Source organism: Podarcis cretensis (genome assembly GCF_951804945.1).
Source record: "Podarcis cretensis genome assembly, chromosome: 2".
Classification (NCBI taxonomy): Eukaryota; Metazoa; Chordata; class Lepidosauria; order Squamata; family Lacertidae; genus Podarcis; species Podarcis cretensis.
In genome coordinates this window covers 67,057,274-67,071,206 of record NC_137171.1, presented here as the reverse complement: position 1 = coordinate 67,071,206, position 13,933 = coordinate 67,057,274, and the positions used below count along the sequence as shown (strand labels likewise).

At 40.3% G+C, this 13,933-nt stretch overlaps 1 protein-coding gene across 3 annotated transcripts in view; it reads right to left on the bottom strand.

Annotated features, from left to right (window-relative positions):
* The window catches only part of ITK (IL2 inducible T cell kinase), a 44,789-nt gene that overhangs the window by 13,748 nt on the left and 17,108 nt on the right, over nucleotides 1-13,933 (bottom strand). For all 3 annotated transcript variants that reach the window (XM_079968247.1, XM_079968245.1, XM_079968246.1), the window contains 11 exons: nucleotides 11,289-11,393; nucleotides 10,425-10,506; nucleotides 9,225-9,353; nucleotides 6,523-6,563; nucleotides 4,827-4,978; nucleotides 4,465-4,530; nucleotides 3,607-3,661; nucleotides 2,633-2,712; nucleotides 1,491-1,627; nucleotides 837-911; nucleotides 44-215 (listed from right to left, as the gene is read on the bottom strand). In XM_079968247.1, coding sequence (XP_079824373.1) covers nucleotides 44-215; nucleotides 837-911; nucleotides 1,491-1,627; nucleotides 2,633-2,712; nucleotides 3,607-3,661; nucleotides 4,465-4,530; nucleotides 4,827-4,978; nucleotides 6,523-6,563; nucleotides 9,225-9,353; nucleotides 10,425-10,506; nucleotides 11,289-11,393 — 1,094 coding nt within the window. The remainder of the gene's footprint in view (nucleotides 1-43; nucleotides 216-836; nucleotides 912-1,490; nucleotides 1,628-2,632; nucleotides 2,713-3,606; nucleotides 3,662-4,464; nucleotides 4,531-4,826; nucleotides 4,979-6,522; nucleotides 6,564-9,224; nucleotides 9,354-10,424; nucleotides 10,507-11,288; nucleotides 11,394-13,933) is intronic.

Below are 13,933 nucleotides of genomic sequence, written 5' to 3'. Positions count from 1 at the left end.
TAATGGACCTTGACTGGTATTGGACCTTGGCAGGATTGCTTACATCATGACTTGGGCCTCCTCAATGAAGTCTTCTTCTGACATGGCTCCTGTGCGAATGGTTTTTATGGCCACTTTCATCCGGCCCAGCCAGTAACCAAGATGAACCACTCCAAACTGGCCAAGGCCAATCTCCTGTTCAAATGTCAGTTCCTGAGGATTAATCATCCATTTTCCTAGGATAAGGCAGCAGAAGAACACTTTCAACCCTGTGTAGTGCTTTATGAAAGAAAAGGAGTGCAGCAGTACTAGGCCTTTTACAATACCCCCAGCTATGATAATAGATTTTAAGGGTTTGAGAAGTTTCATTCAAATTTTAACAATTTAATCTTGATAATAATGGAACGTGGTTAGTTTCTTATAATAATTCATCAGTTTTCCATTAGACCGCACCATCATACACATTTTGTTTTAAACGCCCCCCCCCATTGCCCCCATGCACTCCCCAAAACTGCTTGGGGGGCATTCAGGGAAACCTCAAAACAGAATACAGATGGAGGAAAGGGGAAATTGTTCTATTGGACAAGCAGAAATGTTTGCACTGATGGAACAATTTCCTTAGCGTTCCATTGAATTTCACCCTTAGTATTTAAGATACTATGAGGTTCTGTTGTTTTTGCTAAAAAATACATTTCTACTTGATCCATTCATTGATGTGAGCCTGTTCTCAGTAAAAATGGATGCAACATTAACTTCTATAGAGTCATAGCACATGTCATTTAGACAAGTGGAACCATTATGCCAAATGAATATAACTAAAGGATAAAAACACAATCAAGTCAATGCAGTCTCCTCACCATAGCTTAGGCCAGCAGTAACAGGAGCCTTTTCTCTCCAGGAGCAAACAGCATACCTCAAACGAGTAACAAGACCTGCATGATGGGAAATATATATACATGAATTGGAGGAAAAGGTGACATTGACTGCTTATTGTTGGAAGGGGTGGAAAAGAGATGGGCCACGGAGCCAAGAGTTAATGGAGACTAAGGAGATAGATGACAGCCACATTTCACATAATATGTTTGAATATGTCTAGGACTATGATTCATAGAGAAGTTACATCCCAAGGAAGTTCTATGAAGCTCTGTCAGTATAAAGTTTGGGACCAGAGTGACAAATATAAGAGACAAGGTATAACTTACAATCATTCAGATAATCAGAAACACAGGTAATTTACACAGGGCTGGATAAGTTAGTTGAACTTAATTCCCATTGAAATTTGTGTGAATTCAATAATGGGAACTAAGTTCAATTAACAGAGCAATCCAAACTCCCCACTGCTGACACCAAAACTCTGCAGAGGCACTGTTGCATCTGCAAACCAACCACTCATGTTTAAAAACAGCTGAACTGAACTTTGATTTCCAGAGCAACTTTAAAAAATATATTAAAAAATCCTAACATCTTCAGAACATTTCAAAGCTGTTTCTCCTGTTCTTGCCTGGACATACCTCCTGCATTGTGCTGGTGATAGGTGATCAGTTCCGGGATACAATCAAAAACATGCTTCTCTGCCAAGTAGTATCTCCTGGGAATGTCGCTTGTCTCCTTGATGTGATAATGTTTTATAACGGGGTTGTTCTCGTTGCTTAAATAGACAAAACAAACAAATAAGGTTCCTTTCGAAACAGTATAGAAGCAGCTAAAAAACAAACAAACTAGAATTACCAAGCTTCAATGAAACTTTGGGCACATACTGTAGATACGAAGTGGAAAACACAAACACACACACACACACACACCACTTATTTGACTCTACCTTTTAAAAATGTAGTGAAAAGAAACCCTTCCATTATTTCTCTTTAAACAACAATTAGAAAGAGCACCTTTAGAAGGTCACACTTTGGAACGTCTGGGGACAGATATGTTTTATACCTTGTTAAACGATTCAACAATTCAATATTATTATTGCCAGATGGACAGGGTATAAATAATAAAATTATAATCGTTCTTGATATATTAATTAGATTTATATACTGCCCTTCATCTGAAGACCTCAGGGCGGTTCAATAAACCCCCTGATAAAAGCACAAAATAAATAGTTATAACAAAAACAAAACAAAACAGTATCCCCCCCAAAAAAAACACCTCATTTATAATGTCGTGTGATATTAATCAACCAAAGCCCTGGTTGAAGAAGAATGTTTTCACCTGGCAGCTAAAGATATATAATGAAGGTGCCAGGTAAACCATCCTGGAGAGCGCATTCCACAAACAGGGAGCCACTGCAGAAAAGGCCACTCTCTGGACCTGTTAACTTAGCGTGATCAAATTTACATTGACGTGTGTGTGTGTGTGTGTGTGTGTAGCCAATCTGTCATGTGAAATAAATGCAGGAATTTACAACTGATACAACACTGTGCATCAAGATTTCTGCCGTGACATTTTCAGGGAATAATGTTCCCATTTTTATTACAGTTCAAACACATGTTTTGGGAGGAAGAGAAGAAAACAGAAAGCTGTCATGCTTGTCAAAATATTTAAAGAGACTCTCAGTTTTTAAAATCAATATTGTTATTTCCTTTTACAAAACACAAGAAACAAAAACCCAAATAACAGAACCACGGCAAATATCCACTGGGATTTGACTTGCCTCAAAGCCTTTGTGAAAACGGAGACCGTGTATGTGCCAGGTTGCCTTGAATCTCTCACCATGAAGGCTCCTTCCTTACCCTGAAAAGGAGGAGAAAATCAGAGCTGATGAACAGTGATGCAACAGAGGCTTCAGAATCCCTAAACTAAGTGGCTGAAGCCATATCACCATTCCCCCAATTCACATCTCCGCCTGACCTAGAACAAAGTATAATGGTGCTGGTGCTAAGGCAGGAACTTTTAAAAAGAACCAACACAGGTGGTACAAATGTGAGAAAAGAAGGAGCCAATCCTCAAAGACGCTTGGTTAGTATAATGTATTATATTTCATCCTGCTTTTTAGAGGAAGGCTGTAGCTCAGTGGTAGAACATAAGGTCCAGGTTCAACCAGGTAAGGATGGGAGAGACACCTGCCTGGAACTGATGGTGGAAGGATTACTACTTACAACCCAGCAAATTATATAATCAGGCAATTCAGGTATAGTGAATTGGATAGTGACTGTAAAAATCATTATTTTAAATTAATTAAAATAATATCTGTAGAACTACCAATAAGGGAAAAAAAGAATATTGTAGCATTGTGACAACCGAACCCTTCCCCCAATAAAATTACATTACTAAAACATATACAAAATACATTGCAAATCACTAGATCAAATTACTATATAAACATAGCTAGATTACTCCTCTGAGAAAGCCTGAGTGGACAGATCAAATCTTATAAGGCACCTTAAAATCCCTGTAGGTTTTTGCCTGATGTTCACTGGAAGCACATTTCAGTGTCGCACAGATGCCACCATTGTAAAAGCCCTGGTCTTATAGGACATGTTGAACATCAGGAGCACATGATGCTACTAAGAGTGTCGTTGCATTTCCCCAAGATGTCTCTTTTGCAACATGTTCAAAGTAACCAAAGCATAAAAAATATATATAAAAGAAAAATAAAAGACCATCACCATAGGGAATTCACTTTACCTCTTCCTTGAGAAGGGCTTCTGCCTTGCTTCTGCTGATACTCTTGTTGTACCACCTGCAATGATAAAAAAAGTCCCAGGATGTGAGGTTAGGCTGTACAGCTTTAGCTGTAAACTCCTTGGCTTTGGAGTTATTTGGGTTGCTTTCTTGTTTTTATGCTGCACATAAAATGGCACATGAACTATCATCCATGTTAATTTGTGAAGAACATACTAAGGAAATCAGAATTCATTTATCATTACAAATTAAGCAGATTCTGAATGTTCAGCGCATGCAAAAACTGCATGGCTATGGCCACGTCTGGTAAAGGAAAAGGAGAGTTACTCTTCACAATGGAGCAGACTAATTTTCCTTGAAATAGCTTCTGCCTCTTGAACAGATAATATCCCCCTTCACTAATTCCACAATCCTGTCTATCAGTTTAACCCTCCCAAACCTGAAACAAATTTACACCTTCATTTGGAAGGTTTTTTTTAAAAATCTACTCAACTGAATTCTCACCCCCTTGGTAGTAATAATCGCTTAGCCTTAGATCTATTTAAGCGTTTGCCAGCAGGAGTGTCCCCTCAGCAGCAAGACGCTCAAATCAGCAGAAATAAGTCAGTAGCCTTTCATGTATTTTCACCTGTACCCTGTACCCTTAAAAATATGCTTTAGGGGCTTTGGGGAATCTCTGGAGGCTGAGACACAGTGCAGGGAAAGAAGAGATTGTTGAAAAGTCCAGCCTTGTCCCTGTACCCCAGGGTGCCTTCTACTATGCTAGATCCCAGTTCCCTCTGCAAATGGAATGAACTCTTCCATTTGTGGCTAGCTGGGATCCAAGCCAATGTTGTAGCTAAAGAAGAAAAACAATCTTACTCATATATTTGCAGATTTTCTGGTGATTTTTCTACCACGTAGCTGCTTGGTACATATCCTTCATGCCTGTTAAAAACAGATTGCTCTAATATTAGTACACTAGAAACCCAGGCATCTTCCACCCAAAGTATACATGAATTTAAAAGGTTTATAATAGCAATAGCACTATGCCTTTTAAACTATCCTCTAGAAAGGGCTATTACTGGTAACAGAGGATAAGCTTCCAAACTATATTTATAGATGGAGTCCAGTAACCATCAATCTGAGCAGGAAGCAGTACAGTCTGAGAAAGCTGTGTGGCTATTAATTCTGTGTCTGCAATTAAAAATAGAAGAGAAACTCCAAGCAAATGGCCTACCTACCCATTTCTATCCTGAACCAACCACCAGTGGACCTCAGAGTTATCAATAACATAGTATTCTTCATTGCACCGTAATTCCAGCTCCTGAGGATTCTGTGCACTGTAGTCATAAATGGCTATTACTGGAGATTCCTTGGACTCTGCAAATAATCTCTGTACAGAAATAACAAAAAAAACAACCTCGAATGAGCCATATTAAATATGCAAAATTAACTACAAGAAATACATCTGTATGTTTACCCAGTGTTCTAGCTTGCATGTCACACTTAAATGTGTGAGCTCACTTGCATGTGTGGGCTCTAGAAGATAAGACTGTGCCACTTCACTCCTCCCCTGTCGTTTTGCTGCTGCGCTACACTGACATAAGACTCACGATTTAGTTCTTTCAGGCAAAGCACAAGCTGTAAACTGTAGGGCAAACCTTGGTTACAGCTGGTGGTTAGTTTGGAGACAGCTGAACCAAAGTTGGACTTCATGTGTGAACCCAATCAATACTCACAATCTTTCCATTCCCATTTTAGGATGGAAAGATTGCCCAAATTAAGCATATGAAAATAATAAGTATATTAAAACGCCTGCGACTCACGTTACATCATACATGCACTGGAGACACACAACAATCTTCTGCACATATGCATGATTTGTAGATTTGAAAGTACTGCATACAGTACTTAAATCCCAAACTATGAAATACTGCACTTCAAAGCTATATAGTCATACCTCATGTAACGTTTGCTTCAGGTTGAGCGATTTCAGGTTGTGTCCCGCGGTGACCCGGAAGTACCGGAAAGGGCTACTTCCGGGTTTTGCCGCTCGCGCATGCGCAGATGCACAAAATGACGTTACGCTCATGTGCAGAAGCAGCAAATCGCGACCTGCGCAGACGTGGGTTGCGCTCCTTTCAGGTTGCGAACGGGCCTCCGGAACGGATCCCGTTTGCAACCAGAGGTACCATTGTACATGGGAAGAAGATATATACCCAATTCAGGACCCTTACTATATTTTCCCAAAGACACAACCAAAATTACTATTTAAAAATGATTACGAGACAAGAGCATACAGTATTTTTCCGTGTATTAGACGAGATTTTTTTTTACTAAAAAATCGTGTCAAAAAACTGGGGTTGTCCAATACACGGGTAGTTGCATGGGGGGGGGGAGCGGCACATCTGCCAGCCAGCCAGTTGGCGGGAGCGCAACTTTCCTCGGTGCTGCAGTGAGCGATAAATGATCTAGGGAGTGTTTCCTGCCCACAGAAGCTCAACAACTTTGGGCCATCTCCCCTCATTTTCTGAAAACTGAGTCCCCCAAAATAGGGGCGGGGTCCTTATACATGGGGGCTTCTTATAGACAGAAAAGTATGGATGGATGATAGATGATAGATAAATGATAGATTAGATATAGATAGTGATAGTGATAGTGATAGTGATAGTGATGATAGTGATATAGATAAAGATAAAGATAAAGATAAAGATATATAGATATATAGATATATAGATACAGATACAGATACAGATAGAGACAGAGATACGGATAGAGATATATAGATAGATATATATAGATATAGGTATAGATACAGATAGAGATATAGAGGTGCTCCTTTGGAAACATGCAAATATTATAGAAATATCTAAACATATTTGAATTTTAACAATGTTGCACTTCATCACTATGCCTGTGCCCTTTCTTTACACTCACCCAGTTATCCTCTGGAGTTGGGGGAAGAGGTTTCTTGGAGACTAGAAAAAGAAAAAGAAAAGCTTACCAACAATATGATTCATGTTTAGAACAAAGCATAAAGAACAAAAGACAAGCCTGCTGGATCAGGCCAGAGGCCCATCTTGTCCAACATCCTGCTCTTACAGTGACCAACCAGATGCCTGTGGGGTGCCCAACAGAACTCTACTCACCTGCCGTTCCCAGAAACTGGTATTCAGAGGTATAATGCCTCTGACTGTGGAGGCAGAACATAGCCAAAGCGGCTAGTAGCTGCCGATAACCTTGTTCCCCATGAATTTAACCCTTTTTAAAAGCCATCCAAGTTGGTGGCCATCCCTGCCTCCTGTGGGAGAAAGCTCCATAGTTTAGCTAAGCAATGTGTGAAGCAGTGGTTTCTTTTATCTGTTCTGAATCTTTTAACATTCAACTTCTTTGAATGTCCATTCCTAGTGTTATGAGAGAGGGTGAAAAACTTCGATCTACCCACTTCCTCTGTACCATGTACAATTTTATAAACTTCCGTCCTGCCGCCTTTTACTCGCCTTCTCTCTAAGCAAAACAGCCCCAAACACTGCAACCTTTCCTCACAGGGGGTGGTTGCCCTTTTTCAAACCTCCTCTGAAAGTAGAAAGAACTATCATAATCCTACAAATCTGGGCAAATTCAAACAGCCACAGGGTGGCTCTGTTTTCACACGGAGAGTTGGTTGCCTGGCAGTTTCTGTTCCTGCAATGAAGCAACTCTCACCACACTTTGCAGTGGCTCAGAGACTGGGCGTGGGCATGGGGAAGAATGGTTAATTAACCACACGGCCAGAGGCTTCAGGCAAGCAGACCTGAAGCAGTACTTTCTTACAATCATATTATAGCAAACCTTCATTTGAACCGGCCCAAAGCAGACCTGCAAGTTCTGTCTCTGAGGTTCATATTAACCACTCCCAAAACTATAAATTTTAATGGCATTCCCTATTCTCCCCACTTTTGGACCGAGTTTCCGTTCCCCACAATGGCAGTCACACATTTATACAGTGCCGTTATGAAGCTACGTTAAACATGAGCATTGCTGTATGAAGCACATTGCCCACTTACCAAGGTTGCCAACACCTGAAAGGTAAAACTATTGCAGCTGGGTGAACATTGATAATAATAATAATAAATAACAACAAGAACAGCAATTATTTATACCCGCCACTCTGGACGGCTCCCAACAGAATATTAAAAACATGATAAAACATCAAACATTAAAAACTTCCCTAAACAGGGTTGCTTTCAGATGTCTTCTAAAAGCCAGATAGTTGTTTATTTCCTTGACATCTGATGGGAGGGCGTTCTACAGGGCGGGCACCACTACTGAGAAGGCCCTCTGCCTGGTCCCCTGTAACCTCACCTTGCAACAAGGGAACCGCCAGAAGGCCCTCGGATAACAAGTAAGCCCAAGAAGTGTTAAGCCTACCTGGCCTCACTTCTTGGCTCCACCAGGTCCCACTCGGTATCAACGCCAAGGGATGGAGCTTATTGCTTCTCACTGGCCAGCCCAGCAGTAACTAGGCAGAGCTTTATGCAGCAGGAAATTTAGCGGTAAAGGAGCAGGAGCTCTGATGTACAGTGGATCCAGCAAAGAGAGGGTGGAGTAATCCCCATGAAAATACTCTGTATACTTCAGAGACATGGATATTCCACATGCTTACAAATACCCTGAGGCTGGTTAATACCAGGGTAATCACTGATCTGTCTAACACAAGGGAGGGGAACTTTTTTTCAGCCCAAGGGTTGCTTTTCCTCCAGAAGGGCTAGAGGGAAAAGTGGGCAGGACAAATCAGTATCTTAATCTCAGGGTCGTGGGTTCAAGCCCCACATTGGATAAAACATTCCTGCATTGCAGGGGGTTGGACTAGATGACCTTTGTGGTCCCTTCCAAATCTAGAGTTCTATGACTCCTCCTTTTGTACAAGAGGCTGCATTCCAGCAGCCACACACGTCAGAGGTTTCTACACACTCCTACCCATCTTTCCATCCATGCAAACGAGAGGTATCACAATTCAAGAAGTCATTCCAGCCAGGCTAAAGGAGGGTGTAGTGCAGAGCCAGTGAGTGGGGTGGCCTCGGGGGAAGTCCTGAGGGCCAGACAAATAGGTGTAAGGGCTGCATTTGGCCCCAGGGCCTGAGGTTCTAAAGCCATCAAAATGAAGGGGGGAAACCCCACCCTTGTGTCAAAGCAATAAATAAAACTGCAAGTAGAGCAGAGAACTCAAGCAGCCAAAACAGCTGCATACTATACGGAGCATACAACCATGCAACTAATTATTAAAGAACAAAGGATTTAGAAGACATTCCATATAACATGTAGCCATTTTGCAGATGGGCAACACTGAGGCTGTGGACCTCTAGTGCCAAGGACAACCAGTAAATCTACGCCAGGGGTTCAAACAATAGCATAAACAGATCACTCGAGTGAGTGAGTCAAACCACAGAACACAGACAGCTTGCAATAAGCTTTATGTGTGTGAGCGAAGACTTAATTAAACACAAGGGAGCACTAAACATGGCATGGGATATCAACTGTCAAAGGTGACCAGGTGCTTGCTTGATATCTCATCTAAATTAAAGCATCATACATCAGGGTAAATCATCAATTCAGTACTGATTCAGAAGGGACGAGGACACTTGGAATGAATTACATACCAGTATTGGCTGGAACATACTCCACACAGCCTGTTGCCAGTTTTTCTCCCTGAGCACAGCATCTCCATCTCCCATCTATCCAGAAATTTGGGTGAAACTTTGCCACCAAATTGTTGTTGTTCCTAGTTTCTGGAAAAAGTCGGATGGAAAAATTAAGATGGTGTCAAATTTCCCCAGCCTATCCATCTTGACAATGGCTAACAATCTTTATCGTTACGTGGCGTTCTGATGAAAAATGCTGTTATAGTACCTCCCATATAAACTGCCAGTGAGTGGGAAGGAGAAGGTGTGACAGAAAGCTCAGTGTAGCTGAAAATTACATTCCACATGCAGAGGGGCACATCTGGTCCATCCCATCATTGTGGGCTACAATTGGAAGTGGCCAGCCAGGAGAGATACAATAATTTCTCTTCTTTGGCTAGGCCAAATTTCCAAAAGAAATACAGCTGGATTACTGAATATGTAACAGCTATGTTACATGGAGTGAAGCAACAGATTCCAGACTGCACTATTTTAAATTACTGATGTGGGGATCGCGGTTGTTGCATTTAAAAAATAATAATAATAAGTTTCTCTATGTCAAAAGTCCCTAACATGCACAGAAAATTATTTACTATAGGTATTTTTATACCATTTCAGTGATAGTCCCTAGCATATGGGGGAATGCTAAAACATTCTTGCTGTTGTGTTTATGTATTTACTATGTGAAGGAAGCTTCGGTGCTTTTGCCCACACTGGGGGACAAACAAAAAGATAAGACCCCTCATTTGCAGTCTGAAATGGTTCAGTCCAGAGTGCCAGCAACTCACAATTCAGCTCAAAAGTGACACACAGACAGCATACGAGCTGAAGCAGAAATTGCCTTCCTGCATGCCCATCAATCAATCAATCAAAAAAATATTATACAAAGGTTTTTGTAGCAGCATTTCTGTCTTTTATATATGTATGCTGACAGCAGGAGAGAGGCTTATAAGCATATTTCAGGAGGCAGTTGTGCTCATACTTTACTGGGGAGTAAATCCCATGGAACTCAACAGGATGATTGCACTCAAAAGGAACTCAATAGTAGACATGCAGTATTGGCAGCATATGTGAAAGTGGCTGAAGTGGGCTCTGAGTCATTAAAGTTTATGCTACAACAGTTTTGATCCTGCTCTTAGAATATTTATTGACCTGAGAGGTTACACTGTGATCAGTTACCTTCTTTCAGAGCCAGCACCCATTTCTGACAGCTCGCTTGGCTGGGAGCAAAGACGTACAGCAGATAGTTGTCATGAAAAATCTACAACATGAAAAAAGGTGCATAGAATACATTGCAGGCCAAATAGGAAAATAACCTACTTCTGACATAAGTACTCTTTAAAAGTCAAAATATGGCATGGATATCTATCTATCATCTATCTATCTATATATCTGTAGCAGAAATAAATAATTCAATTATTTGCCAAATTATCTCCAGTTGCATGAGTCAAATAAATCACCCATGTTACTCTAATCTGCATCTAGCTCAAAAGCTAACTGCTGCCAAAAGGGTTAGGAATTGTCTTTTAGAAAAGGAAAGCCAGCTGAGTTTTTCCTAATGCTGAATTTCCCCTCCAGATACCCAAATTCGTTCTTGTGCAGTTAAGAAATAGGAAAATAAACATTTTCCAGATACGTTTAAAAGTGAAAAATTGAGGCTTAACATATCCCCTCAGGGAAGAAGCTCCACAGTCTGGGCACTGTTAGCTGCAGAAAAGTCTCTCTGACTCTGGTACTTGTCAAACTGGTTGATTTAGCCCAGCTTAGGTTATGGAACTGATAGGGCTGGACCAAGAAGACACCTTGCTTCCTGAGGCTTAGCTAATCGCCCCTCACCCCACCCCAGGCAAAGTCAAGGTGAAAGGCAATTTAAGGCAAGCAAAGTTATTTGTCATCTAAAATAGAAAACTCCACCTCTTTTGCTTCTCTCTGGAAGCAAAAATGAATTAAATATCTAAATACTTGCTACCCTTTCATGCCTGATGTGGCTTCATCACTCTGCCTAATAGGACAGCTGGCCCAGAGTCACAAACTTTCACTTACCTGGAAAGGGTATTTATAGTGACATGGAATTGTTATATCACTTTTCACAATTTCTACACACTTAATCTTTGATAGTTCAATTGAGCCCTTTAGAATTCTTTTTTTCTACAAAAAAAGAGATAAAAACAACAACACAGGATTCAGTTTGTGTATGTAATTTTTCTAAAGGGTTATGTTATGAAGTAGGCAGTGCCTGTTCTACTGTTAACATTACAGGACCAAGTCTTGGTTATTCCTTCATATCTGAAAAGCACATTGGAAAAAATCAAGGAAAAAACTTATCTATGTTACAATTTTTAGTACCAATGAAAGAGAGAGAATGCAAAAAGAGATAGAAAGAAATATTAAATCAATCTTCCAAACATGCAATTGCTTTATTTTCTGATCAATATAATCATTTCATCTTGCATTTGCCTTTTTAGGCAGAGATTCCAGGACAATTTCTCCTACGAAGTATAACTCATTTGCCTAAAATCTTCTTCCTAACATGCTAATTTGAATGGAAAATATAAAGATTACTCTTAATAAACATATTCTTATATGCAGTTTCGACTAATGTACACATTTATGCAAAGTAATTTCCCCTAACATAACACATTTTTGTATTTTATTTTCAGTATATGCATTTCTACACACACTTTCCCTATTTCAGCAACAAGATTGCTGACCTGGTCAGTCAGATCATATCTTGCAGTCGCTTCCTGTTCATTTCTGAGTGCAATTCAAACTGATTTTAATCTCCAGCTGCATAAAAACTTTTCACACTTGCACCTAAGTGATCACTTCCTTCCACAGAAACCTACCTGTTTGTTACGTCTGGCACCAGAGGTCCTTCTCTACATATCCCTGCCACTCTGTAGGCTTGCATAATAATAATAATCATCTTATTATTTATATGCCGCCCATTGGACTGGGCTGCCCAGAGAGCCATGTTTTAGACAATTTTTTTAAAAAAAGTTTGTATTTTTGTATTTTTACTGTTACTATAATTGCTTTTATATCTAGTGTTTTTGCATCTGTTTTATTTTTGTTTTATGGCTCTCTTTTGTAACCTATCTTGAAAATCTAGATTTAAATATACATTTTCAAAGAAATTAAAAAATAATGTATCCCATCATTTTCATGACACCTGTCCCCATCTCCATTTTGTCACTTACTTTTCTCATTTCCCTCCCATAACCTATTACCCTCCTATAACCTATCACAAACCTTCATAGTTTACAAAAATAATTCACTGCAGGAAAATATGTATTAGTAGTTGTGAGGTGACATTCAGAAGCATAATGCATTCAGGAAAATTAGGAAGGGGCTGTAATTAATGTCGATTTTGAAGAACAATATCCCTCCAATTTCAAGTTCTAATTTCAGCGCTTAAGAAATAGATACTAGTTTACTGAACAAAATTGAGCAAAATCTGCACATATTAATGGTATTTCACATTTCCAGGGGAAGCAATCTCAGTAGCACTCCTACAATGTAGCAATCACCTACACTCCTACAATGTTGCAATCAACTACAATGATCAGCTTGCCCAGTGTTCCTTGCAGACACACTGGCTGTATTTGCCAGTAATGTGGACAAGCCACAGTGAAGCTCAGGTTCCCAAGCTCCCCTTTCCTCCTTTGTAATGCTAAACCCTCATTTAACACTACGTGTGAACTGAATCATTGCACCCGATATAGAGAAGCAGCAAGAACTTTTGGACACAAGGAGGAAACAGACCAGCATTTTGCAAATCCAGATAGCAACCTTCACAGTCAGTGTTATTTTCTGGTTATATGGAGACTTGCTTTTTTATTTTGAACAATGCACTTGTTTAAATGGCATCAATTATTTTGTGCTGCAGCCATCTTGGCAGTGGGAAACATGGGCAACTGAGCTGCTTTCTGCAGAAGTCTTGACAGAAATAATCTGCAGGTCTCTGTGGATTCTGCCATGACCGTGAAATTAACATGAAGCTGTGAATTGCCTCCAGGCACCCTGTTCTGATTTCTGTACAGCACCTGAATGGTGTCGTGATTGGAAATATTGCCCTGGTCCCATTCTTGACACACCCTAGGCTAAGGACTAACTGATTAGAGCAACATGTCTTGGCATCAGGTGCTAGGGCACTCTAGGATCTAATACTTATCTCCTTTCTCAGAGCCTCAAAAACAATGCAAAGCGGGAGAGGATCTGAGCAGCAAAGGCTTTTCGTCTCTTTCACACAGTGGTTTTAGCACTGAAAACCCACAATGCACACACTGTATGTGAAACACCGCTTAGTGAAACAAAGGAGGCAAAACAACACCTGCATGTTACTCACATGAATTGCATAAGCTGTATAATGCATACACACAAAATGCAATAAAATCACATTTGGGCATAAGTAACCTTGGCTAATCAAGAGGGGAAACAGTCTGGCAGAGCTTGAGGAGGTTCACAACAATTAGGATTCTGCTGCAAACAACACTTAAGGTGAACATCCTTTATTAACAGGCGTAGGCAAGGTCTGTTCAAGCCTACCTTAACTCTGGTGAAGCAAAAAAAAGTGGGCATGCTAACCCTGTTAGCGCCCACACCACCAAATGACCATATTAAATGTTTTATTAAAAAGATGGCATTCTAAATCAGTCAATACTCCTGTGGTGATTTCACACGTGAGG